At 54.5% G+C, this 25,649-nt stretch overlaps 1 protein-coding gene and 1 long non-coding RNA gene across 2 annotated transcripts in view; one reads left to right on the forward strand and one right to left on the reverse strand.

Annotated features, from left to right (window-relative positions):
* Positions 1-1,007: 1,007 nt before the first annotated feature.
* LOC121500398 lies at positions 1,008-8,883 on the forward strand. The gene is made up of 3 exons (XR_005990380.1): positions 1,008-1,085; positions 1,481-1,692; positions 8,495-8,883. It is a non-coding gene; the product is annotated as an uncharacterized LOC121500398 (long non-coding RNA).
* Positions 8,884-17,999: 9,116 nt separating this feature from the next.
* LSG1 (large 60S subunit nuclear export GTPase 1) overlaps positions 18,000-25,649 on the reverse strand; it is a 31,390-nt gene continuing 23,740 nt past the window's right edge. The window contains exons 11-14 of the mRNA XM_041770011.1: positions 25,219-25,342; positions 22,276-22,355; positions 21,364-21,537; positions 18,000-18,497 (exon numbers count right to left, since the gene is read on the reverse strand). Coding sequence (XP_041625945.1) covers positions 18,318-18,497; positions 21,364-21,537; positions 22,276-22,355; positions 25,219-25,342 — 558 coding nt within the window. The 3' untranslated portion in view covers positions 18,000-18,317. The remainder of the gene's footprint in view (positions 18,498-21,363; positions 21,538-22,275; positions 22,356-25,218; positions 25,343-25,649) is intronic.

A 25,649-nucleotide genomic window follows, 5' to 3' on the forward strand; every position in this document is an offset into this window, starting at 1 on the left:
ACAAAATCTTCAAAACAAACAGTTCCAGGAGAGATTCCCGACCACCCCTATTGTACAGAGAAGGAAACCGAGGCACGGAGGTTACACGGGGAGTAGCTGCCAGGCTGCCAACCGGAGTCCGGCTCCGGGCCCAGTCGCTGCCCCCCCCCCCCCCCCCCCCCCCCCCCCCGCCCCGGGCTCCCGGCTGCTCCCTGAGCCCCGACGACTACCGAAGAACTGGCTTCATTCCCATTTCGCAGATGAGGAGCGGGAGGCGCGGCGCAGGGAAGTTCCTCGCCCCTTCTGAACTGAGCGGGTCACTTCTAAGCCTTCGGGGTCTGGCCAAGCGAGGTGCATGGGCCCTCCGGGGATGCTGAGCTCCCGCGGGGAGGGGTGTGCAGGCTCCGGGGGATGCTGGCGGCGGGATGGGTGGGTATTGCCACCGCAGGTCCGTGCGACCAGGTCCCGCCATCTCAGGGCTCCTCCCGGATCTACTGAACCAGGCCCAGGACCCCGAATTAAAGTAAAACCGCAGGCCAGGCCAGGTGGTTCCAGAACTGCTGCCCGCAGCCGCCAGCGGGAAGGAGCCGAGGAGCGGCGGGGACAGACGCCAAGGCCTCGGGGCTCGAACACGGGCTCACAGTGGCCCGGGCGGCCCCCGCTCCTCTGGGGGGACACCGCTCGGTCTGGCCTCTGCTCCTCCGGCCGTGCTCCTGCCGGAAGACTGTCACCCGGAGCCTGAGAGCGCAGCACCCGTCGCTGTCCCTCCCTGGGCGCCCGGGCTCCGGGACAGACGCGGGGTCTGCCGCATGGGCTCGTGCGCTGCCCAGCCCGGGGGGACGGGGACACGGCGACACGGCCCCGGGGCGTGCAGCTGGGTGAGTGGAAGGGAAGGGGCGCGGGCGAGCAGACGTAGAATATCCACGATCTCTCCGCGAACACTCCTTACGTGTGTGGGTGCTGGGAGCCAGTGGGTGACGTAAGCAGGGCGAAGGGTAATAACCTCATTTAGTGGCTGAGAAAGCGAAGGCTCAGCGAGCCCGGACCGGCCCACGGCCCGTGGCTCCGGGCAGGACACAGGCAACAACGGAGCCGCAGCTCGGAAGGTGGGTCCAGAGGTTGGGAGGCGCGGGCGGGTGGGGGACCCGTGCCTGGGTCGGGGCACCTTCCCCAGGGGGCCTCGAGCGGGGTGCAGCGGAGGAGGGGCTGGCCTGGGGCAACCCTGGTGTCCCGAGCTCTGCGCAACCCCCGCAGCTCGGCCAGGGTCGCAGGGCCGTCCCCCAGTGCCGAGTTCAAGTCCTCCCGTCCTCCCCGCGGCTTGTACCTGCTGGGCTCGCTGATCCTCTCCCCCCGCAGGCCGGGCAGAGGCCCCCCGGGTTCCGCCCACACCTGGACCAGAGGGGCCGTCCCCCCCACCCCGCAGTGCACCCACCTGCTGGGTCAGCCAGCTCCTCACCCGCCTGGGGTCGCGCGGGTCACCCTGCGGGGTTCCACTTTGTAGGTAAGGCCAGCCAAAGAGGGGACACCTCCGCCACTCCGTCTGCTCAGGAGAAAGCCGGCGTCTCCTAGGATCTCAGTCCGGCCTCCTCGGAAGTTTAAAGGGGCTTCGCTTATAGGATCTCACAACAAAACGTAGTCAAGGCCTGAAAGAGGCGAGTGACTTGGGCCCGGAAAGAGGGGGCAGCTTCAGAACAGACCGCTCCGTGCCCGCAGGTAAGGATGATAACGGATATTTCAGGGGCCTTTAGGGGCTGAAAAGGCCACACGCGCGTGTGTGTGTGTTTTGAGTTTTCGCGGCCTACGGATGAGGCCGGGAGGAGTGGACTGGACCTCCTTGGAACCGGCACAGGAGGAGCAGGCTCACAGGCTGCCCCAGGCCTGAGCCCCAAGGTCGAGGACTATGCCCCCTGCGGGCGGAGCTCAGCCCCTGGCGCCCCCCCCCCCAGCCCCCAGCCCCAGGCTCCCGGCCGCAGGCCCCAGCCGAGGCCTTATTGTGCGCTATCTTATCTCAGGAGGAAAAGGCAATTCAGGGGAAGAATTTCCTTGTGCCGCTGCTCGGGGCTCTCCATTGTCCAGTTTTCTTAGACCCAGTTCATCCCCTGGGTCTGACCATTACTCAAATCCCTGGAGGCGCCTTATCGGGGCTGTCGAGGACACAGGACCTATTTTTTTCTGCGTGCCAGACAAACTGGACTCCATCCAGCCTCTGTGTCCTGACGTCATTCGACCACTGCCAGCTCTGACTCCAGCCCCATGGGAAGCTCCGAAACGCGGTCCCTGGGAAAGGGCTGGGGGCTTCGCCCAGCCCGGGGCCTTCAGGGACCCTGCTGGCAAGTGTGAGCACAGGCCTCTGGGGGGAGTGGACTGCGAGTCCCTGTCCCGTGCCCCGTCCCGCAGCGCTGACGTTCGGCGCCGAAGACCTCAAACCTAGAGAAGAGTGGAAAGAGTCACACAGTCAACGTACACGGGTCACGTCTATTCCCTCGTTGTTCATTTTATCTCATTCACTTTATTTTTATTTATTTTTAATATTATTTATTCATGAGAGACACACAGAGACAGAGAGAGAGGCAGAGACCCAGGCAGAGGGAGAAGCAGGCTCCACGCATGGGGCCCGACGTGGGACTCGATCCCAGGACTCCAGGGTCATGCCCTGGGCTGCAGGAGGCACTAACCGCTGAGCCACCCGGGCTGCCCCATATGCCCCTTTTTAAATTTATACTAAGAACTCTAAAAAAGTTCTGTTCTTTTAACTTTCTTGTCCTGAGGCCTTTAAATAATAACCTGGCCTAGTACTTTCCCAGGGGTGCTCTCCTTATTTTCCCTGTTTGGGGGTAGATACTCTCTGGTCTCCCATTACCTTTGTCTGGTCTCAGAGGAAATGCTGGGTTCCGTTATCTGGTTGAGACATGGGGCTTCTCGTGACACAGAGGTGTTTATGCCGCGGACGTTATGGGAAAGGGGATTTCGGGGGAGATATTTTTTAGGTGGGGGATGTATTTACCAGTTTTTGCAGTCAAGAAGCTACTACCACAAGAATCCACATAATCCCTTTACAGCGCTTCTCATGGTAGTAAACAATGTCCTGAAAATAATTGCTAAAAAAAAAAAAAAAAAAGACAATTGCTAATCCTGGCACACGCTCCTGTGTTCTACTTTTGCTACTTGAAATTGTCTTCTGTAGATTTTTTTTTCTTAATAGTGTTAGAACCGGGAACTCATGTGGTGAGAGTGAGCAAGGCCCTCGGGTGCTGCACTGCATGATTTCAAGGCAATTAGGGTCTAATCGTTCAGGCTATGGTTCTGTCATCTTTTAGGTGTGTGTGTGCTTTAATGTTTTAGGTTTAATGGTAAAATACCATTGCTTTATAAGGTATAATGTCCGGGCAGGCCGGGTTGCCCAGGGGTTAGCGCCGCCTGCACCCAGGGCGTGACCTTGGGGTCCCGGGATCGAGTCCTCCATCGGGCCCCCTGCATGGAGCCTGCTTCTCCCTCTGCCTGTGTCTGTGTCTCTCATGAATAAGTAAATAAAATCTTAAAAAAAATTTAACATCTAATCTTTCCTAACAGGGTGGTTTGGGGACTTGACCACAGTTTTTTTTTTTTTTTTTTTCTGTTCTAAATAGCTTCATGAGAACACCTCATGCAAATAGATCAGCTTTAAAGTAATTTCCTTAGGGCAGTGTCCCTCAGAGCAGTCCCGGATTCTGTAACAGAATCAGTTAGTTGAGAGCTTGTTAAAGAATCCTAGGCCTTGGGCACCTGGGTGGCTCAGCGGTTGATCATCTGCCTTCAGCTCAGGGCGTGATCCTGGGGTCCTGGGATCAAGTCCCGCGTTGGGCTCCCTGCATGGAGCCTGCTTCTCCCTCTGCCTGTGTCCCTGCCTCTCTCTGTCTCTCATGAATAAATAAATAAAATCCTTAAAAAAAAAAAAAAAAGAATCCTAGGCCTTGCCCAGATCCAGGGAATCACCAAGGGGTCGAGCCCAAGCGCCTGTATTTGCGCAGATATCACACGTAATCAGAGCTTTAGGACGGACATACTCACAAAGCGCAATTCCTAGTCTCAAGGAAAGGCCCATGGAATAGCTCTTTCACAGCCAGGCCACCTGTGGGAAAGGCCGAGAGGGCCCCAGGGGCTCAGGGCCCTCGTGCTGGGGGTGGGCTTAGCAAACCCTCTGACTTGCACCGGAGATGCTCCAAGGCCTAAGACAGCTACAGGAGGAAAGGAAACAGCATGAAGGGAAAGGTCACGACCAGAGTAGAGCAGCGACCGTGCCAGGCCGCCTCGAAGCAACACGTGAATCGCAGCAGGCTGGGTTCAGAGGCTGGAGTCTGGTCGGGGAATAAGCATGCAACCCGGGGAGCTCTGGCACTGGGGATCCCACAGCAGCCTGCAGGATGTGAAGACGGTTCTTTTTTTTTTCTTTTTAAAATTTTATTTATTTACTCATGAGACACACACAGAGAGACAAAAAGAGGCAGAGACACAGGCAGAGGGAGAAGCAGGCTCCATGCAGGGAGCCCGATGTGGGACTCGATCCCGGGACTCCAGGCTCATGCTCTGGGCTGAAGGCAGATGCTTAAGCCCTGAGCCACCTGGTTGCCCCTAAATTAATTAATTAATTAATTAATTTATTTATTTTTATTTATTTATTCCCTAAATTTTTTTTTTTTTAAATGTGTATCTCAAAGCAAACACGAGAGCCTTTTGCTCACAGGTCTCTTAATCACACTGAAGTGCTGGCAGGTGATAAGGAGATGGTGGTTTTCAGGATCTAGACAAGCATTTTAAGAAAGTCTTAGTGATCAGAAGTCTCCCCAAACGATACGGACTCTGGAATATAAAATGGTGCAAAAAGAATTTTTTTTGGAAGAGCTCAAGTGGGGCTAGATAATCATTTATGAGGATTGTCGAGGGGGTGGAGCTCTGAGCGTGTTCTGCTTGTGGGTCTCATATTGTGGGGTACTGACAGTGTTTCCGCACTTAAGGGGCCGGGAAGTATGGGGAGAAAGGACACTAGCCCTTTCCAGGGTCTACCTCGGGAGCCAGTATCGTGGGTCACGCAGCTCGTGTATGTTCATCTACGTCTGTGTGCACGGCCAGCGTGTCGGGGGTGTCATCGGTCCCCGCGGTTCTCAGAGACCGGGTCATGCGCTCCAGGGCACGGGGATGACCCAGGCGGAGCCGAGGTGGGAGCACGGCCTCCAGCCTTCCCCTCGGAGGGAGCCGTCCACTGCTCAGCGAGGCTTTGGGGCAAGTGACGCCCGTTCCCCTCGGGCCTGACGCCCGGGATGAGGTGGCAGCGGGGGCCCAGGACGGGGCCCCTCAACTAAGAGGCCGTTGGTTGGCGCCTCCTTACAAAGGCTCCGGGGCACCAGAGCGTTGCCCACCAGGAGGGCTTGCTGTTGAACGAGGCCACGTTGCCTCCGGGATTCCCAGTTTGACAGTTCACCCGGTGCAGGGACTCGGGATGCAGCCGTGCGACAAGATTGGACCCCTGGGCCGCAGGCCGCGGGGAACCGGTTTGTGGAGGGAGGCCGGGCCGCGGAGCTGGGGGGACGGCCGCCTGGGCCGGGGCAGCGGGCGTCGCTCCGAGCAGCAGGACGGTCGACGTCCTCGGGTGAGTGGCCATCGCTGCGGGGACCCAGCCGACCTCTGGTGCCGCCTCCTCGCCCAGGTGGCACCACCCATTCCAGCCACATCAGCCTCCGCCTCCCCTGGCTGGATTCCTCCTTCCCCAGGTGCAGGCCCCTGTAGCACTTCCTCTGGAATGCTCTCCCCGCTGCACCCCGCTCCAATCTTCATCTTCTCTCATCTTCCATCTTCGGATCCCCGCTGACTTTGGCACGGTCCGTTATGAGACACTGCGGGATCAGAGCAGCCGGAAGAAGGGGTAAAGAGGGTCGCTTTAGTTCTCCAGAGATTGGTGCAACCAGGCTGCTGCCCCGAGGCACGCCCTGCGCGCTGCCGGGAATGTGCACTACCCTCTTGGAGAAACCGGGCAATTGCACCGACTCATACTGGCTCCCGGGGCCAGCCAGGAGCAGAGCTGTGTTCCTCGGCACGTCTCCCAGCACCCCGTCCCAGCTCCCCCCGTGGCTGGTTTTTGTGGCAGTGCTGGGATTCAGACTTCTTTGTGCTCCACGGTGAGAGGTTTGTGCTCAGCGGTGATTCATTCACCCCAGTGCTCCTCCCACCTCGGCCCGTTCCCTCAACGCTTCCCCTTTCCCACCATCACAGCATCGACCCTAAGATGAGATTGTCGTGCTTGGGTTCGGTACCTCCCACCCTGCCCCTTACCCCCTGCGCGCTCTCCTGTTGGCTCCTGAAGCAGACCGTCCCCCCCTGAGCCCCGAACCCTGCCCGGCACACGCCTTGGCAGATTGCGGAAGGCCTGGCACCGAGAGCCATTCCCTTCACTTGCTCTATCGACACCGCTGAGCTCACCAGCTCCTGGTTGACCAGCCCCACTTCCCGCAGAAAACTCAGGCGGCTGAGTGGGAAGGCAGGAGCCAGGTCGCGTCAGTACCAGAGACAGTGTCCTTCGCCTCCAGCACACGGGCCGCCCCCCCAGCCCCTGGCTTAGCCAGGCCCACTCACATTAGCTGTTGGCTGGATGAACGCATTCCTGGCACCCAGCAGGTCTCCGAGTGTGGCTGCATCTCGTGAGGAAGGGAAGGGAAGGGAAGGGCGGGCCCACCCCCCGGGTGAAGGTTTCTACTTCAAAGCAACACGGGTGTGTGGACTTGTGATCAACACGGACTCTGCTCACCCCAGGACTGTCCACGGGACCCGAGTCTGCGCTCCGCTCTGAGCCGCGATGCTGAGCAGCCGAGCTCAGTGGCCGCGCCTGGCTCCTCACCCTCCTGGGCAGACGCCCGGAAGCTTAGACTCCCACGGTGGCCGGTGGCCGGTGGCCGGTGGCCGGTGATCCCCGCTCAGCTCCTGACTGAGGGCTCTGAGCTCCTTGCTGAGGGCTCTGAGCCGACGGGCTTTCTCCGGGTGTTACGCATCAGGCATCCAGACCACTGGCCCCGTAGAGCACCTGTGCACCTGGGATCCGGCATCTCCGTGTTGTCTTTGTGCCCTTCCGGGGTCAGGTCTTCAGGGTCCCACCATGGAGAGAAGACGCCTCGGTGGCGTGCCTCGGCGGAACAGACCACCTCCCACGGTGCCCTGGCACAACAGCTCCAGTCCTGGTCCTCGTGACCCGGGCCTAGGCCAGGAGAGGCGGTGAGGGCAGGGGTACCAAGCCTGCATTTCTAGGACCTCACGGGACACAGGAAACTAAAGGGGTTAACGGACAAGCACCCCGGACAGACCAGCCCATTTCCCACCCTCGTCTTCCTTCTTTACTCTTGTGAGAACAAGTCGTGTTCCCGAGAAGCCCTACCTCCGTGCCGGAGTCCTTCCTGGAATAGACCGGGCAACCCGTTCCTTAGGGCCCACTTAAAGTGCCCCCTCTTCCGGGAAGCCTACCTGACTGCTTTTGCCCATTGCGCTCACACGCGGCTTTCTTTGTACTGCCCACACCCGTTCTCTGGCCACTGCCTTATCCTTTCAGCCCCTTGAGAACAGGGCACCGCCTGCCCTCGCCGCGTGCCAGGCCTCCCCCCACCTGCCATCGCCTCGAAGCTTGGGGCTCAGCAGACTGGTCCAAAACCAACACTTAAAACTTAATCCAGAATGATGATCACTGCCAGGGAGTATTTCATTACCGTGACTCAGACAAGTATGAGAAAGGTCAGCACTTAAAAGGTCAAAAAAAAAAAAGAGAAGTGGCCACGTAAGCATTGACGACACGGTTTGCAAAGTCCTCCTGTTCCCATGTGACGAGCGAAAGAGAGAACTTTGCAGATGGCCCAGAGCGGGCATTTCTTGGTGAGTCCAGCCCCGGAGGCAAGTGGGGGTTGGACTCAAGTCCTCCTTCTGCTACTAACTTGCTTTCTCTCCTTTGGGCCTCAGTTTCCCCAAGGGTAAGGTAGGGTGTTGGCCCAGCAACTAAATATGATCTCTTCAGTTTCTGAGTTTCCGTGGCTGGTAACTCGTGACGACAAGGTCACATTTGACGTTTGGGGAGGCCCAGGACAGAACACGGGGATGGGTGTGTCGGGCGGGGGCCAGACGGACCCGTCTGGGCAGGGAAACAGCGGGTCGTGGCGCTCGTGCTCCAAGAAAAACACCCCACCAGCTGCTTGAAATTAAGCTCAACCAAACAGTCCAGCCTGAGGGGTCCCAGATAAGGTCCCAGAGCGACAAGCGGGGGAACGTGCATCCCAACCCCCACACAGGCCACCACCGCGGGGGACCTGCAGCTGCGCCCCTTGTCCACCGACGTGGTGTGTTCCAAACCATGCATCTCCTCGGGTCACACCTCTTCCGAGTCCCCACCAGACGGTTTGGCGCAGAAAAAACTCTGAGCAGAGGGAGCCCCGGGAAGTCCCCTGCTCCTCAGACTTGCGTCTCATTTGCATTCTTTCTTCACGTTTGTTTGTTGTTCTTTTACCTAAAGGCACGTGGCACGGGCCCCGCCCTCCAAGGAGGGCTCCCTCCTTGAACAGGGAATTCAAGCCACAGGACGTCCAGGCCCGCTCGAGCTTGGGGCTCCCAATACTAAAGCTGCAGAGTGAGCAAGTGTCGGCTGCATTTGGCCAGCGTCATGGAGCGGAGCCGAGCTCAGGGCCCTTCAGAGCCTGGGGCAGAGAACAGCTGACTTCAGCAGCACTGCCGCAGCCACTCGTGGCTACCGTGGAGCCAACTGATCGACAGGATAATTGGGATAATTACGAAGCACTGCAGGTCCTTGGAAAAATTATAATCTATACAAATTTTAAAATCACTGTTATTAGAAATTATTATTATTATCAGGCATAGTAATAAATCTTCCATTTATTAGCCACACGGCTGAGATGAGTCAGTTCAAACCCATAAAACTAAGAGAGGTGCAAATAAAATCTCGTTGAAAATACAGGGTCTGGGGATCCCTGGGTGGCGCAGCGGTTTAGCGCCTGCCTTTGGCCCGGGGCGCGATCCTGGAGACCCGGGATCGAGTCCCACTTCGGGCTCCCGGTACATGGAGCCTGCTTCTCCCTCTGCCTGTGTCTCTGCCTCCCTTTCTCTCTCTCTCTCTCTCTACGTCTATCATAAATAAATAAATAAATAAATCTTAAAAAAAATACAGGGTCTTTGCTACCAGCCAAGATTCATTTTTATTTTATTTTATTTTTTATTATTTTTTCTTCAAGATTCATTTTTAATTAGATTTTACTGAATGGGTGGTTGCACCCCGAGGCTCAGATCTGTCTGATTCAGGTTCTCGGAGGGTGGCATGATGACCTGCTTTTGTTCCTTTGGCACCTCGTGCAGTGCCTGCGAGATGTGTGTTTCTTTTTTTTTTTCTTTTAAGATGTGTGTTTCTGACACACCTACGAGTCTACAGATGCCGCTTGCACTGATCTGTCGATGTCTGCCAATTTGTACAGCCCCTAGGATTTGGCGTTACCATCACGTTAAAACAGAGCCTCTACTGTTTAAGTCTTTTAAATTTCCATTTCTAAAATTTTTTTAAAACTTATTTACAAAATTATTATTTTTTTAAATTAAAAGCCCATTGCTTTTTAAAAAAGTAATCTCAGGATAGCTCCGGTGGCTCAGCGGGTTAGCCCCACCTTCAGCCCAGGGCCTGATCCTGGAGAACCGGGATCGAGTCCCACATCGGGCTCCCTGCATGGAGCCTGCTTCTCCCTCTGTCTGGTTCTCTCCCTCTCTCTCTCTCTGTGTCTCTCGTGAATAAATAAAATCTTTAAAAAGACAAAACAAGAAAACAAATACATTTTCAATGATACATAATCACAAGGTACATGTAGATCTGTGTAAATGTAAATTACATATAATCCATCTTACTCATTAAATGACCATATTTAGAGATACACAGGCCTTGCCTAGAGAACGAAAAACATTCAGAGGAAAAAGCAAGGTTTTGATTTTCCCCATCTTTGTTTGAACTCTCAAAAAGATTCCTTGGGAGCGTTTCATTTCCCTCTGCATCTCCCCAGGTTGGCCCCCCCAGGCTCCGTGGCTTTGGCCACAGCCTGAAGGCTGGTTAACAGAGGCGGCCAGCACCCAGGCTGGGGAGGCCCCCCCCCCCCCCCCCCCCCGCCTGCCGCAGTCTGCAGGGGCCCTTCCCACCCCCATGGGCCCAGGAGGCGGCCTCAGCGACCACTGACCACCCCGGAGGTGGGAGGGGACCTGCAGGGCCAGGCCTGGGCCCGCCCTCAGCCTCCTGAGTGTGCACCTCCGGCCCGGGAACTCCCTGCGCCCCTGGGCCAAGCCCACGACTCCCTGACTCAGCCTGTCCTCTGGGGCACCATCGGGGCTGCTGCGCCCCGTTCCCTGGCCCGCAGCCACAGGGTCCTGGGAGCCCGGCCTGGGGCTGCGGGCAGCTCTGCGACAGGCCCTGGAGCAGGGGCTAGGCTCAGCACATCACTCCCGGGAGGATGGGGACTTTTTCCACCAAAGCCACGCAATCAGCACCCCCACCAGGGGTGACTTAGAAGCAGCTTCTGGGGGGCCTCGGGTTCAAGGCCGCGCTGCTAGGCTCCCCAGACGCCCGGAGCCCTGCTGACCTTCTCCCCAGTGAGGGGATCCTAGCCCTGGGCTCTTCTCGGGGCCCAGATGGCCTCAAGGCTGGCGGCGCCTCAGAGGCTGCCCAACCTCATTCCTACCATCTCACTCTAGCTTCCTGTCCAGGGGCCGTCAGGCTTGAATGCCTTCAGCAACGGGAAGCCCAGTCCCTGCTAAGACAGCAGTGACAGTACTGATGGCTTCCAACGTTCCCAAAACTAGAAATGGGGCGTGCCCCCTGCCCCAGAGACTCCGTCCAGTCTTGGTTTTGGTTCTCTCCCCCAGGACCACAGAGAACAGGTTGCTCTTTCTGCCCCGAGAAAGACTCCTCTGCTTCCTGCCCCCGGGAGCTTCCTGTTTTGCAGGGCAGTGAGGTCAGCCTTGGAGACGAGTCTGCGGCACCTGCCACGTGTGCCTGCAAGCGCCTGTGCTACAGCCGGAGTCCAAGACAGGCCCACGGCGCTCGCGGCGCTGAGGTCCTACTGCCACCAACGTGACGGGAGGAGCCAATTCCAGGCTGTGACAAGCGCTGTGGATAAACGAAGCAGAGTGAAGGACGCGGCCGTGGGGCTGCATCAGGTGCCTGGCATTGGGGGCTGCGCTGTGTCCCCCTCTCACGAAAGATGCTGAGGTCCCAACCTCTGGAGCTTGCGACTGTGGCCTCATTTGGAAACAGGGTGTTTGCAGATGACTGTGCGGGTGGTTTCTTTCTTTCTTTTTTTTAATTCCTGAGAGACACAGAGAGAGGCAGGGACACAGGCAGAGGGGGAAGCAGGCTCCCTGTGGGGAGCCTGACGTGGGACTCAATCCGGATTCGGATCCTGGGACCCCGGGGTCACGCCCTGGCCTGCAGGCGGCGCTCACCCGCTGAGTCCCCAGGCATCCGGGCTGCTAGTACTCTGTGACCATACTTTTCCGTTGTCCCAGGTTTGTGACCCTTTCTGAGCCACAGCAGCCCCTGGGGCACCAGGCCCCTCTGCCCTCAGGAAGCGTCCGGCCGGCGGCACAGGCTCCAGCTCCCCACGGAGCGGCCGCCGCCTAGACCCCGTGCTGCTGGCCCGGGACGAAAGCGTGCAGGGGGCGAGCCGGTGAAGGGCCGGGCAGGCTTCATCGGGAGGCCCCGCGGGCAGGTGGGCACCCGCAGGCAGGTGGACATCCACGGGCAGGTGGGTACCTGTGGGCAGGTGGGCACCCGCGGAGAGGTGGGCGTCCGGAGGCAGGTGGGCACCCAGAGGCAGGTGGGCACCCGCGGGCCAGCTCCACGGACTTCCATCACCCCCCTGCCCACCCAGCGTCCCCGGCACCCAGCCCCACAGTGGGACGCCCTCGGCCTTGTCCCCAAATCTCCTGCCACCGGGGCAGTGCCATGTCCTGCTCTGCGTTCTGCGTCCTGCGGGGCAGTGGCTCCCGGGTGGGCCGGGCACCTCCTGGGCCGCGCAACCACCAGGCTGCACCCGCCGAGCTGCCCAGAAAGCACAGCTGGGGCGCTCCTGAAGCTGTCACCTGCGGCTCTGCGCCGAGGCCCCCTCCTCTCCTCTTGGGGTGTCTGCCGAACCCCAGGACCTTTTCATCTGTTATGGGGCTAACATGTGGGGCCTCCCCACCTGCTCTGGGCTGGCTGCCCAGCCCCTGCACCTGTGCACACGCACGCACGACACACGGGCCACAACCCTCCACGCAGGACCTGGAGCTCGCATGTGCCCCGGGTGCCCCAGGATGGGCCACGGTGACTCCAAGTCCCTGCCCCACCCAGCCTTGCGATTCTGGGGAGCGGGCCTGACCTTACCCCCAGGGCCCCGGGCACACTGATGTCACTGGGATGACCTGTTCCAGCTCGGTGCCTTGGTGGCCCACGGCCACTCCTGGCACCTGCTTCCAGAAAGTGCGGGGCTTTGTGGGGCCATCCTGGGCTCACATGTTGAATCTCTGGGCCTCCCTCAGCACCCACCCCCTGGATGCCGTGCATGCTGTTCCTTCCACCGAGCACACCCTACCCTGTGGTCTGGGTCCAGTCACATCCTCCCCTGATACTGCAGGCCCTGCCTTCCCTCCACAGTGCCCGTCAGCCTCGGTCTCCCCTCCCAGCACAGTGGCCCACAGGCCTCAGGAGAGGCAGGCTGCTAGCCGCACATGGGTGACAAGGGCATGGGGCGCCTCGGTGACATTGGGATAGAGGAGCAGCAGGAGGAGGAGAGGAGGAGCAGCAGCGGGAGGAGAGGAGGAGCAGTGGAGGAGCAGAGGAGGAGCAGCAGGAGGAGCAGCGGCGGAGCAGCAGAGGAGCAGCAGGAGGAGCAGAGGAGGAGCAGCGAGAGGAGCAGCAGGAGGAGCAGTGGAGGAGCAGCAGGAGGAGCAGAGGAGGAGCAGCGAGAGGAGCAGCAGAGGAGCAGCAGGAGGATCAGCAGGGGGAGCAGTGGAGGAGTAGCAGCGGGAGCAGCAGGAGGAGGAGCAGAGGAGCAGCAGCGGGAGCAGAGGAGGAGCAGCAGGAGGAGTGGAGGAGCAGCAGCGGGAGCAGAGGAGGAGCAGCAGGAAGAGCAGCGGAGGAGCAGCAGCGGGAGCAGAGGAGGAGCAGCGGAGGAGCATGAGCAGCAGAAGGAGCAGTGGAGGAGCAGTAGAGGAGCAGCAGGAGGAGCAGCAGGAGGAGTGGAGGAGCAGCAGGAGGAGCAGCAGAGAAGCAGCAGGAGGAGCAGCGAGAGGAGCAGCAGGAGGAGCAGCGGAAGGAGCAGCAGGAGGAGCAGCGGAGGAGCAGCGGAGGAGCAGCAGAGGAGCAGCAGGAGGAGCAGCGGAGGAGCAGCAGGAGGAGCAGCAGGAGGAGCAGCAGCGGGAGCAGAGGAGGAGCAGCGGAGCAGGGAGAGGAGCAGCAGGAGCAGAGGAGCAGCAGGAGGAGTAGCAGGAGGAGCAGAGGAGGAGCAGCAGGAGGAGAAGCGGAGGAGCAGCAGTGGGAGCAGAGGAGGAGTAGCGGAGGACCAGCAGGAGGAGCAGCAGGAGCAGAGGAGCAGCAAGAGGAGCAGAGGAGGAGCAGGAGGAGCAGGAGGAGCAGGAGGAGCAGTGGAGCAGCAGGAGGAGCAGCGAGAGGAGCAGCAGGAGGAGCAGCAGGAGCAGCAGCAGAGGAGGAGCAGCAGGAGGAGCAGAGGAGGAGCAGGGGAGCAGCAGGAGGAGCAGCGCACCGCCCCCCCCCCCACGCCGTCAGTTGCGGGCCCCGCCGGGACTTCTCGGGGCCTCAGTTTCCTCTCTGTGGCCCAGGGCGAGTGGCGGCGCCTCCCAGGCCGCGAAGCCGAGGACGGGAGCCCATGGGTGGCGAGGGCCCAGGGCACCCGCCGGCCCCGGGCCACTCGAGGGCCCCCCTGGCTCCGTGGCGGGCTCCTGGTTTCGGCTCAGGGAGCGAGGTCGCGCCCCGCCGAGGCTCCAGGCTCCCCAGGGACGCGCTGGGGACCATGTCCCCGCCCCCCCGCCGCTCGCTCTCGGAATAATTACAGTCTTTAGAGAAAAAAGAGCAGATCGTGGCCTTAGCATCCCGCCGGCGCCGCTTGCCGGAACTTGCGAAAGCTGCTGGGACCCTGTGGGCGGGAGACGGGGTCGGGAGCAAAGGACCTCACGGGACAAGCCCTCGGGGCCGAGGCACAGCCAAGTGCTTTCTTTTTTAATGAATATTTTATGTATCCACGAGACAGAGACCCGGAGGGGCGCGGGGACCAGCCGAGGGGGCAGCAGGCTCCACGCGGGGAGCCCGACGCGGGGCTCTATCCCGGGCCCCGGGGTCACGGCCTGGGCCGCAGTCCCCGGGCTGCCCGTGCCCCGCCCCTCCCCCGCCCCCTCCCCCCTCCAGGTGTTCGCACGTCCGTCTGCGGTGCCAGGGACACGCGTGGGGCGGGGCGGGGCGGCCGGGGCCCGCCCCCTCGCGGCGGCCCGGGTCCTGCGAGCTCGGCCCCCGCCGTTCCCCGCCGAGCCCACCCGCCTGCGTCTCTAACCAGGAGCCGCTGCTCTCACGGACCCGCCGGCCGCAGCCCCGCGCCCACGCGCCGCCGCCCGCTTTCATTTCCCGGAAGGAAACACGGAGCCGCGGCAGGAACCAGTCGCTGCGGGAACCGCGGCCGCCGCCCTGGGGTCGGCCAACCCCGCTCAGCCGCTCGCGGGCGCCCCGGCCTCCTCGGCCTGCGCGCAGGCGCCGACCCCGGCGGCCCCGCCCCCGCCCGGCGGCCCCGCCCCCGCCCCCGCCCGGCGGCCCCGACGCCCGGAGGCCCCGACCCCCGCCCCCGCCCCCGCCCCCGCCGGCCAATCACAGCGCGTGGGCCCTGAGGCCGTAGGAGGGGCGCCCCCGGCGGCGGGGAGGCTGCGGTGCAGGCAGCCGGGCCCAGGGCGCAGGCGCGGGGGGCCGCCTCCCGCGGAGCTCCCCGTCCGCCGCGGTCTCGGCGCGCCCCCCGCCGGCTCGTCGGTGCGCGGCCTCCAGCGGAGCGAGGCACCCGCTTGGCGGCCCGCGCAGCCTGGGGACCCCGCGCCGGTACCGCGGGGAGGGCGGGCCGCGGCGGTCCCGGCTCCCGCCCCGGGGGTCCCGGCCCTGGGGCGCCCGGGGGCTGCCGGGTGGGCGCCGCCTGCGGCCCAGGGCGTGATCCCGGGTCCCAGGACCGACTCCCGCGTCGGGCCTGCGTCTCCCTCTGCCTACGTCTCTGCGTCTCATGAACAAATAAAATCTTAAAAAAAAAAAAAAGTGACCATGACCTATCATGCAGCAGCTTTATGCAGGGGACATTCACACCATAAAACTCACCGCTAAAGGGCCCAAGGCAGGGGTTGCCAGCGGATCCAGAGGGCACATCCACCGTCCCCAGCTTTAGGGCATCTTCATCTCCGGCCAAAAAGCCAGCGCTCACTAGCCCCAGACAACCACAAACCTACCTGTCGCGGCGGATTTGTCTGTTCTGGAAATTCTATCTATAGGAGATCCTACCCGGTAGGTGAGCTCTTAGTGACGGACTTCTTTCACTTGGCATAATTTTTCTTAGGGTTCATCCATGCTATAGCGTGTGTCGGAACCACCCCCTCCTTTTAAAGATTTTATCTATTCATTGAGAGACCCAGAGAGAGGCAGAGACACAGGCAGAGAAGCAGGCTCCATGCAGGGAGCCCGACGTGGCACTCGATTCCAGGACTCCAGGATCACACCCTGGGCCAAAGGCAGATGCTCAACCACTGAGCCACCCGGGCTGCCCGACTCTTATTTTTAAAGTTATGACCACTTACAGGAAAAATGAAACACTATTTGTCAGACATTGTCAGGCTAGAAGCTGAGGACACATTTTGTATTTTTGTTTTTGAAGATTTTATTCTATTTATTTGAGAGTGAGAGGGCAAGAGCAGGGGGGAGGCGCAGAGGGAGAGGGAGCAACAGGCTCCTTGCTGAGCTCAGAACCTGCTGTGGAGCTGGATCCCAGGACCTGGGGATCATGACCTGAGCAAAGTCACTTAACTGAACCACTGAGGGGCCGCTGGAAACCCACATGTTGTTTAACTAATAAATGGATAAACAGAATGTGGTACGGACACTCAATGGAACATACTGTTTGGCAATAAAAAGCAATGAAGTCCTGACAGATGTCACATTTACAGATGAACCTCACCGACGTCCAGCTAAGTGAAGGCCAGTCACAGAAGGCCTCAGCCTGATTCCATGTATATGAATGTACAGAACAGGCAGATCCATATATGCAGATTAGTGGTTGCTGGGGGCTGGGGGACTAGAGGACCGGGAGCCGATGGCTCAAGGGTCTTGGGTGATGTGACAGTCACAGAACTCTGAATATACTAAGAACATTACGCTGTATACTTTAAGTTGGCGAATTTGCAGGGAATGTGAATCTCTAAAAACTGTTAGGATCAAGAGCATGGAAGCCCATGTCCCCACTTTTTAAAAATTTTATTTTTCCATGTCCCTACCTTTTCCTTAAAGTCTCATGTTTTAGTTATTATACTGTCGTTAAAGCAAAACTTGTTCTACATCAGTGTAGTTTTGCTCGTTCAGCATGGAAGTTTCTCCCATACAACTAGGCTGGCTTCTCAGTAAAGGGAACCAAGTGTATTTTCAAACACCAGCGCTGTTCCTCTTCTATCCTGAGCTTTTCACCGAGGTCTCACTTCTCCTGCGCTACCTGAGAACCTCCTCGGCTCTGCCCCTGCCAGCCTGCCTCAGCCTTGGTCTGCAGCAACCTTCCACTCGGTGCTGAAAGGCTTACTACACTAACCCCTACCTGTTTAGGAGCTTCTCCTGGGCGTATCCGCACTTTGAGAACACGGCCACAACCCCCACGACCGGAAGGCCGGCTCCTGCTAACTGCCCTACTGCTTCAGGCCCGACGCCTGCTACAGGCATCTTCCAGTGCCCTTCCCGCCACCCAGGAAGTGGGGTTTGTTACATGAACAGCGTACTTTGTTTTTTATTCTCCCGGTGGAAGACATTTTCAAATATATCCTAAATTCATTATGGCCACACAGGGCAAGGCTTAACTGCAAATCACAGATGAACTTTGAGGGTCTGTGTTCTTCGGATACAGGTCGTGATACTCTGTTTTTTTACAGGAACGTGTATTTTTCTGGAGAAAGCCAGAACTTGCTTTAGATTTCCAAAAATATCTATCACATAAAACAGGGTAAGATCGGAGTTAAGGGAATAGGAATACTGAGGCTCACAGAAAAAGAGAAACGGACGTACAGTGAGAGGCTAAAACAGCAAACAATGGCACTGTAAGAGTAACCTGACTCTTTAGATGGTTTTAAGTACCAAGGAGATCAGGGATCCCTATGCCTAAAACAAAAACTAGCTGATCATCTCCCCATCTTCCCACCCCCCCTGTAGTTACCTACTGGAAAACGCAGGCTTCCTTCTGCAGGGGTGCCTCACGTGATGGGGATTTTTCAATAGAAGGTCGAGGTCTTCAGAAGCTACTGACGTGGGACACCTGGGTGGCTCAGCGGTTGAGCATCTGCCTTCGGCCCGGGGCATAATCCTGGAGACCCAGGATCGAGTCCCACATCAGGCTCCTCGCAGTGTACTGGGTAGGTGTGGGGTCAAGAATCACTAACCTAAATAATGTTCTTGAAAGAAACCACCTAAAATTCCTGTCATGTAGGGCAGCCCGGGTGGCTCAGTGGTTTAGTGCCACCTTCAGCCCAGGACCTGATCCTGGAGCCCCGGGATCGAGTCCCATGTCGGGCTCCCTGCATGGAGCCTGCTTCTCCCTCTGCCTGTGTCTCTGCCTCTGTGTGTGTGTGTGTGTGTCTCTCATGCATAAATAAAATCTAAAAAAATAAAATAAATTAAAATTCCTGTCATGTTTTGGCAAACTGAAACTGTTTAAAGAACATGGAATGTCCAAATGGCAGGGTGCCTACAAAAACCAATAAAACATGTTAGTGGCAATTTAATTTTAGGATCTTTTCAAAAAAACCTCAACTTACAAATGAGTATGCATCTGTGTATCTGCTCACACACATATCCAATCATTTGCGCCCTCATCTTGAGCCCAGCCTTCTATAGGACGAGGTTTCTGGGGCTCCGAGATGACTGACAGCGTTGGTGCTCCAAGGGGCCCCTCTACCTTGATACTGTTTGGTGTGGCTGCGTGCCACAAGAGCAGGGTCCATTCCACGGCATCACAGGCCAGAGCAGCTCCTGTTCTATTCCAGATGCACCACGCAGATGCCATTTCTGCTGCAGCCCAAGCTCACGTGTCCAGGTGCTTGTAGAGTCTACGACTTTTCTCTTTTTTATTTCTGTTGCCATGTTTTTTCCAGGCCTTCCCAGCCCTGTTCTCAGAGCTCATAGTAGCCGCAGTCACTAGGCCACTCCCAGGCTTGTAGCCCATCACAGCCTGGACGCTTTTTGTCAGAGCTCTCACATTTTCCTAGGAAGTAAGACAGCATTATTGGAGACGTAAGCACAGTATTATTTGTGGAGAACACCAAGATTAGCCAACTTCCACTTCCTTCGCTGCTGCTTTCTCTTCCCATTCTTAACTAAGTTTCTCACATTCTTTGTCCTCAACTTTGCTTATTAGTCTCATAGCTTCAAATACCACCTATTCCCAGGCACCAAGATAGCACTCCCTTTGCCTTCCTCATCTGTCACACACAGCCAGCCACTAAGTTCCACGGATCCCAGGCTCTAGGATTTTGTGCATCTATCCCCTACTCTCCACCCACCCTGCTTTCGCCCTGCCATTAACTTTCACTGGTCTACTGGTCACTGGTCTACCCTCATCCAGGGTCCACACTTGCACTAGAGTTCTCCATTCACGCCTCTCTCTTCCTGTCCTCACAAACCTCTGGTGGTTCCCTGAAGCCTGGGGAATCAAGTTCCTATTCCCTCACATGGTGTGCGAGTCCCCTTTATGCCTTTGTTCACACTACTCCCCCTGCCTGGAGAACTGCCCTCACCACTCCTTCCAACTGGCACATTTTTATTTGTCCCTTGGACTCCAGCTTAGATATCACCTCCTCTCTGTGCTTTCACTCACCTACTCTCTCCTCTTAGCTCCAAGGGGAACTGCTCCCCAATCTGGATTTACAAAATACTTGTCTTGTACTTCTGCCATAGACCTAACATATCATGCGGTTAACTTGCCCATCTCCTCTTGGCTACAATGTGACTGCCCTGAAAACAGTAATTGCATCTCACTGGTTTTGGTTATTCTAGGTCCTAGTGCAGTAAGCACACATAGTAAATGCTCAAAAACATTTCTGTAAACTTGTGATTTTATTTAAGTGGAACACAATAAAATAGCAAAAACAAAAAAACTAAACAAATTTTAAGTTTACTTACTTCAAAAAAATTAATCCCATATGATTCTGTAAGTGTAAGGCAGTATTTTATCTTTTCTTGTTTTTTTATAAAGATTTTATTTATTTATTCATGAGAAACACAGAGAGGAGAGAGAGAGAGGCAGAGGGAGAAGCAGGCTCCGTGCAGGGAGCCCGACGCGGGACTCGATCCTGGGTCTCCAGGCACACCCTGGGCTGAAGGCAGCGCTAAACCGCTGAGCCACCGGGCTGCCCAGTATTTTACCTTCTTCTAATAGTAAAATGTTACTCTAGAGGCTAAAGCTTTAGTAACTATAAGTTTTCAGCTTTCTTGCACATGACCTTTAGAAACATTTTGTAAACACTTAAAACTTTCATTTACTCCTGCATGTCTACAGTAGGTTCAAGAAAGAACCTATGATCCTTTTGCATACTGGTAAATTTCCTTCTAAAGGCTGCCCAGACAATTCACACCAGGAGCCACAACAATCTAAGTTCTATCTAAGCTTTGCCATTAAGACAAATGTCTTTGAATATGTCACTTACCCTCCGTGAGGCTCAATGTCCTCAGTGGTAGGTAACAAAATGAGGATAATACTAGTGCTGGGCCCGCCATAACAAACTCACTGTGTTTGAGGCACACAAAGCATCGTATAAATACAGAAAAAATCATTCTCTGGATAGAGACGATCCTTACCCTGCTCCAACTTTTCTGGCTGTAGCAATCACAAAAGCAGAATTTAATACATATATTAAGTGTAGTTATAGGATTTAACTGTTCTGCATATAAATTTGGTCTTAAAAAATGCAGCATACAGGGGGTGCCTGAGTGGCTCAGTTAAGCGTCTGCCTTTGGCTCAGGTCATGATCCCAGGGTCCTGGGACTGAGCCCTGCATCGGGCTCCCTGTTCCGTGAGGAGCCTGCTTCTCCCTCTGTCTGCCATTTGCCCTGCGTGTGTGCTCTCTATCAAATAAATAAATAAAATCTTTAAAAATAAATAAATAAAATGCAGCATATTAACTGTACCTGTGATATAAACAACTTAAGTTATTAAAATGTACTGGCTCGGAAAACCCAATAAATGGTAGGAAATATTTGCAAATTATGATAAAGGGTTTTATCAGAATATATAAAGAACTCTTAACACTCAACAGAAGTCTTCTCCTAAGAAGACACACATGTGCACATAAGCACATGAGAAGATAATCAACATCATTTATCCTTAGGGAAATACAAATCAAAATGAGATACCACTTCACATGTACGAGGATGGCTAAAATAAAAAAGAAAAAATACTGGTAAGGGTGCAAAGAAATTAAGAGCTCTTATATGTATTAATAGTGGGAATGTAAAATGGCACAGCCACTTTGGAAAGCTGGGCACTAACTCAAATGTTAAGCATGGAGTTACCATATGACCCAGCAATCCCACTAATTATCTACCCAAGAGAACTGAAAATCTATGTTCACACAAAAGCTTGTACATGAATGTTCACAGCAGCATTATTTATAACAGAAGAAAGGGAAACAACCCAAATTCCACCTACTGATAAGCAAACAAAATGTGGTATATCCATTCAATGGAATATTATTTGGCAATAAAAAGGAATAAAGTATTGATACATGGATGAACCTTGAAGTCATTATGCCAAGTTAAAGAGCCAGTCACAAAAGGCCAGAGTGGGTGATTCCGTTTGTGTGGAATGTCCCGGACAGGCAAATCTATCTATGAGAAAGTAGACTAGTGGTTGGCAGGGGCTGGGGGGAAAGGGGAATGGTGAGTGACTGCTAATAGGTACCGTGTTTCTTCCTGGAGCAATAAAAATTCTCTAAAATTATGGTGAAAGTTGCACAACTCTGAATATACTACAGACTATTAAATTGTATTTTAAAAGAGTGAATTTATGGGTATTTCAATAAAATTGCTCTTTAAGAGGTGAACAGAAGGTAAAGAAAAGCTTTAAAACTTACTTGATGGAAAAAAGTTTTATCAACAATATTTTCAATCTGTTTTGCTTTTTTATTTTCTCCTGGATGTATTTTTAGTTCACCACCATTTGTTTTGTTCTGTAGGAGTCGATGGTGTTGATGCTGGAAGGTCACAGGGTCTCTTCCAGGAGGAGGATGACAGTATAGAAGTTTACCCTACAAAGACGACAAGACGTGTAACAGCTGTGTTATCCCAGAAGAAAGAGGTCCTCAGAGAAGACCTCTCACCACGCATCCTCTGACAGGCTTCCTGCTTTCTGATGAGCTGAGCTGAGCTGAGCTCTGTCACCTGCCTGGAGAGCCCTAACAAACACACTGACTGTAATCCTTAACGTGTTCCACAGGCCTTGCCGGCCCTTGGCCCTCGGCCCCCCAGCCTAGGAGGAACCCTTTCTCCTCTGTGCTCTTCACCTTGTTTGCATTTCTGCTAAAGTATCCATCAGTACAGTGACGTGACCACTTACGATATTTCCCAAAACAAAACCCGGGACAAAACTGGACAGCAGGACTATCCTAACAGGGATGCTGGGCTGGCTGCACTTGGTCCCTGGGCACTAGTTTTCTGCTTCCCACTGTAGTAAACACTTTCTATCAACTGTGGTTGGTTTTAACTCTTCTTCTCATCTTCCACAATTTTACAAATGGTAACTAAATCCATAATTTATCCACACAAATATTCTACTAATTCCTTTCTTCCTGAACTGAAGGAAAGAGAGCAGGCTGCCCAATTTTACTCCTGTGCTTCCCAGAGCTCTGCTGCCTCTTGCCAATGACGACACCATCTCAGTGAGGAAATAGCTCTTTTCTAACTCAACAGGTTGCCGGCATCTAAGAGCACGCGGTGAGAAAGGAGGCCTGTTTACTTCAGAGCAACAAGGAGCCGGGCTCACTTACACTGACGAAGTCCTTCAGGATATAGCGAGCGGACCGAGACTGGTCTGGCTGCCCATGGGCGGTCATGAATCCTCGCATGTCTGGGAGGAGAAATGAATGGTGCAACACTGAAGTTAGAAGCCAGAACGTCACAACAAAGATAACCAAAGTGATGGAGGTTTGGTCTGTTACCCCACAATGATGCATCCCAACTTTCTAGCTTTAAAAAAGCAACTATCATCCTAGAAGATATCCTGGTTAGCACGGTAAAGACAGCTGACAATCCAGGAGAACAGACCATATCGTTCCATCTGATAGCCTAGCACCAAGTGGTGACAGACATTCAAGCTCTCTCTACTCCAGTTGTTTCTTTCATCTCTTAATTTTAAAAACATTGAATCATAGAGGCTCCCCGTAGAATGCTATGTTATCACTATTATTAGCAAAACCAAAAGCAATACAGTAAGTCTTCCTGTTTAGTGATGTATCTAGGTTTTCCCAGTTTCTCAAACACACTACGGAGATCCCTCTAATACTGACTCAACTAGAGGGAGTAGCAGAGCATTGTGGTTAAGAATATGGGCTCTGGCAGACGTGGGATTAAAAACTCAGCTTCCTCACCTACTAGCTGTGTAGCAGGCTCTTCCAGTTTAGAAGAAAACAGAACTCTAGTTCACACAATACACAAAAATACATTTAGGCAGATTAAAAATCTAAAGGAATATAAAAAAAAGATATTACAGGGAAACAGTTTTGTCCTTTTGAGATACAGAAGACCCTCCCAAGCAAAACACCAAATCACATCAAGCCAAAAAGGAAAAAAAAAAAAAAAGCCCATTAAAATTGTTCACTTCTACAGGGCTAAAGAAACCACAACGAAGTCCTACAAATCATTAAAAGAAAAGATGCGTAACGAAGGTGATTCCCAGAAGAAACAGAAATGGCTACATATGGACATATCCTGTTTCACTAATATTTAAAGAAAGGCAAATTAAAAATCATTTAGCAACATCTTTTAAAATGAACTGAGCCTGGGTGGCTCAGTTGGTCGGGCATCTGCCTTTGGCACAAGTTGTGATCCCAGGGTCCTGGGACTGAGCCTCGCAATGGGCCCCCTGCTCCACAACGGCCTGCTTCTCCCTCTCCTGCTCCCCCACATGTGCTCTCTCGCTATGTCTCTGTCAAATATCTTTAAAATGATAAAATTAACTGCCAAAAATTATTCTTTACAGACCTGCAGATGATCTTGGAAACTACATATATGTGGTCACTTTTTTTTTTTTGATTTTTTTAAAGATTTTATTTATTTATTCATAGAGACACAACTAGAGAGAGAGAGGCAGAGACACAAGCAGAGGGAGAAGCAGGCTCCATGCAGGGAGTCCGATGTGGGACTCAATCCTGGGTCTCCAGGATCACGCCCTGGGCTGCAGGCAGTGCTAAACCGCTGAGCCACTGGGGCTGCCCTGTGGTCACTTTTTAAAAGATTTTATTTATTTATTCATGAGAGACACAGAGAGAGAGAGAGAGAAAGAGAAAGAGAGCGAGCGATAGCGAGTGACAGGCAGAGACACAGGCAGAGGGAGAAGCAGGCTCCCTGCAGGGAGCCCAACGTGGGACTCGATCCCAAGACCCCAGGGTCACGCCCTGGGCTGAAGGCGGTGCTCAACCACTGAGCCACCCTGGCTGCCCATTTTTAGTTTCTTTTTTAAAGATTCCACTTACTTGACAGACAGCACACGTGGGGGGAGCGGGAGAGGGAGAAGCAGGCTCCTCCGAGTAAGGAGCCCGACGTGGGGCTCGATCCCAAGATCCTGAGATCATGATCTGAGCTGAAGGCAGACACCCAAATGTCCCCAAGGTCTTTTTTAGTTTTAGGATTTTGTGACTACACTAGTCTCATCACAAATGCTTACTTTTTATCCTCTTTAAGTCTCCCAACTAAATCAAGTTCAAGTCCTGGTTTAAGTGTGCTTCATATCAAATCACCTTTCTCTGTGAGAAAAATACACACTTTTTTCTTTTCTTTGTACCAAATCACTCAAATAACCTCAACTCCTTCCCAGCTGGTGGCCACTGCTTTAAAGGCATGCCATAAACGCACGGACATGTTTCTAACATTGCTATTTCTTTAGGTAGACAGACACAGGTTCCTCTAGACCACCTTTAAAGTTTATATTTAAGGTAAATAAATCACAATCAGTTGGAAATGATAGGCCGATAGCTCCCAGGTAGAACTGGGTTAAGACATGGAGATGGGGGAGCTGTAGACTCATTCTAATGTCAAACAGGGTTTTCCAGGGAGTGTTGGAAGGGGAGGGAGTCTGTTCTGTGTCCCTGTCCTGACTACAGTGCTCTGTCCCAGTCAGGGCTTTCCTTTCCCATGCTGCCCTCACAGTCTCCTATCCTGCTATGACAGCATATTCATTTTCTTCCCAATATCCCTTTTCTTCTGTTTGGGACAGGACTCCGGAGAAAGCCAACAAAGCCTCAGCCAGAACCCCGGTCTCCACCTGGGTTCAATCAGCACAGTGAATGCCCTAAGGGCCTTATCTTAGAAGCCCGTGAGAGCTGCTGGCACGCCCCCTGCTCCCCCCTGCTCCCCGTGGTGGGTTTCAACTCTGTGCACAGGGAGGGGCACGAGCCCTGCAGTGAGGGTCTGCAAAGGGCAGACCTGAGGAAGAGGCCAGGGATTCGAATCATGTCCTTCTCTAAGTCGAGAAAGCACTTAATCCTGAAGTGTTATACCACTCAGGCAGCAGTCAGCCCTCTCCCCCTTCCTGCGGCATTCTGAACCCCCCACCAACGCAGCCTGTGGGCAAGGCCAACAGAGACAACAAAAGCAACAGTGGAGGATGACATGACAAATGCTAAGGAAAAATGTGAATTTGTATCTTCACAGGAGTAGTTCTCTCATTTACTAAGTTATAGTTTGGTCATGTTTTAAAATAAATCACAACTCACATCCATAAGCTGTCAGTAGTTCTTCTGATGTTGGAGGTCGATGGGGATCTTCATCCTCTCTAGGCTTTATAATATTAATGCCATAGGTAGCTTCTAAGACATGTCTCGGAATATTCTGGCAAATGTAAGCTCGTCAAGGAATCCATTCCCTTCAACTGACCCCTCCCAACCTTGGCTTCTGACACACGCTTCTAATTCAACATTTCTAGGACAGAAGCCCTTTTACCTCTCCAGAAAAGAAGTGTAATTACTCATTAATTTTTGAACACTTTTCTCTTTAAACACCATTCTACCTTGTATCAGGTTATTTATGCGCATGCCCCATATGCCCCCCAGACTGTCGGCAAGGGCGGGGTCCATGGCTGATTCATGCTTGTGGTCTCCGCAGGAGCCAACCTAATCTGGCTTATAATAAATGCTCAGTACACGCC

Source organism: Vulpes lagopus, chromosome 1 (assembly GCF_018345385.1).
Source record: "Vulpes lagopus strain Blue_001 chromosome 1, ASM1834538v1, whole genome shotgun sequence".
Lineage (NCBI taxonomy): Eukaryota > Metazoa > Chordata > Mammalia > Carnivora > Canidae > Vulpes > Vulpes lagopus.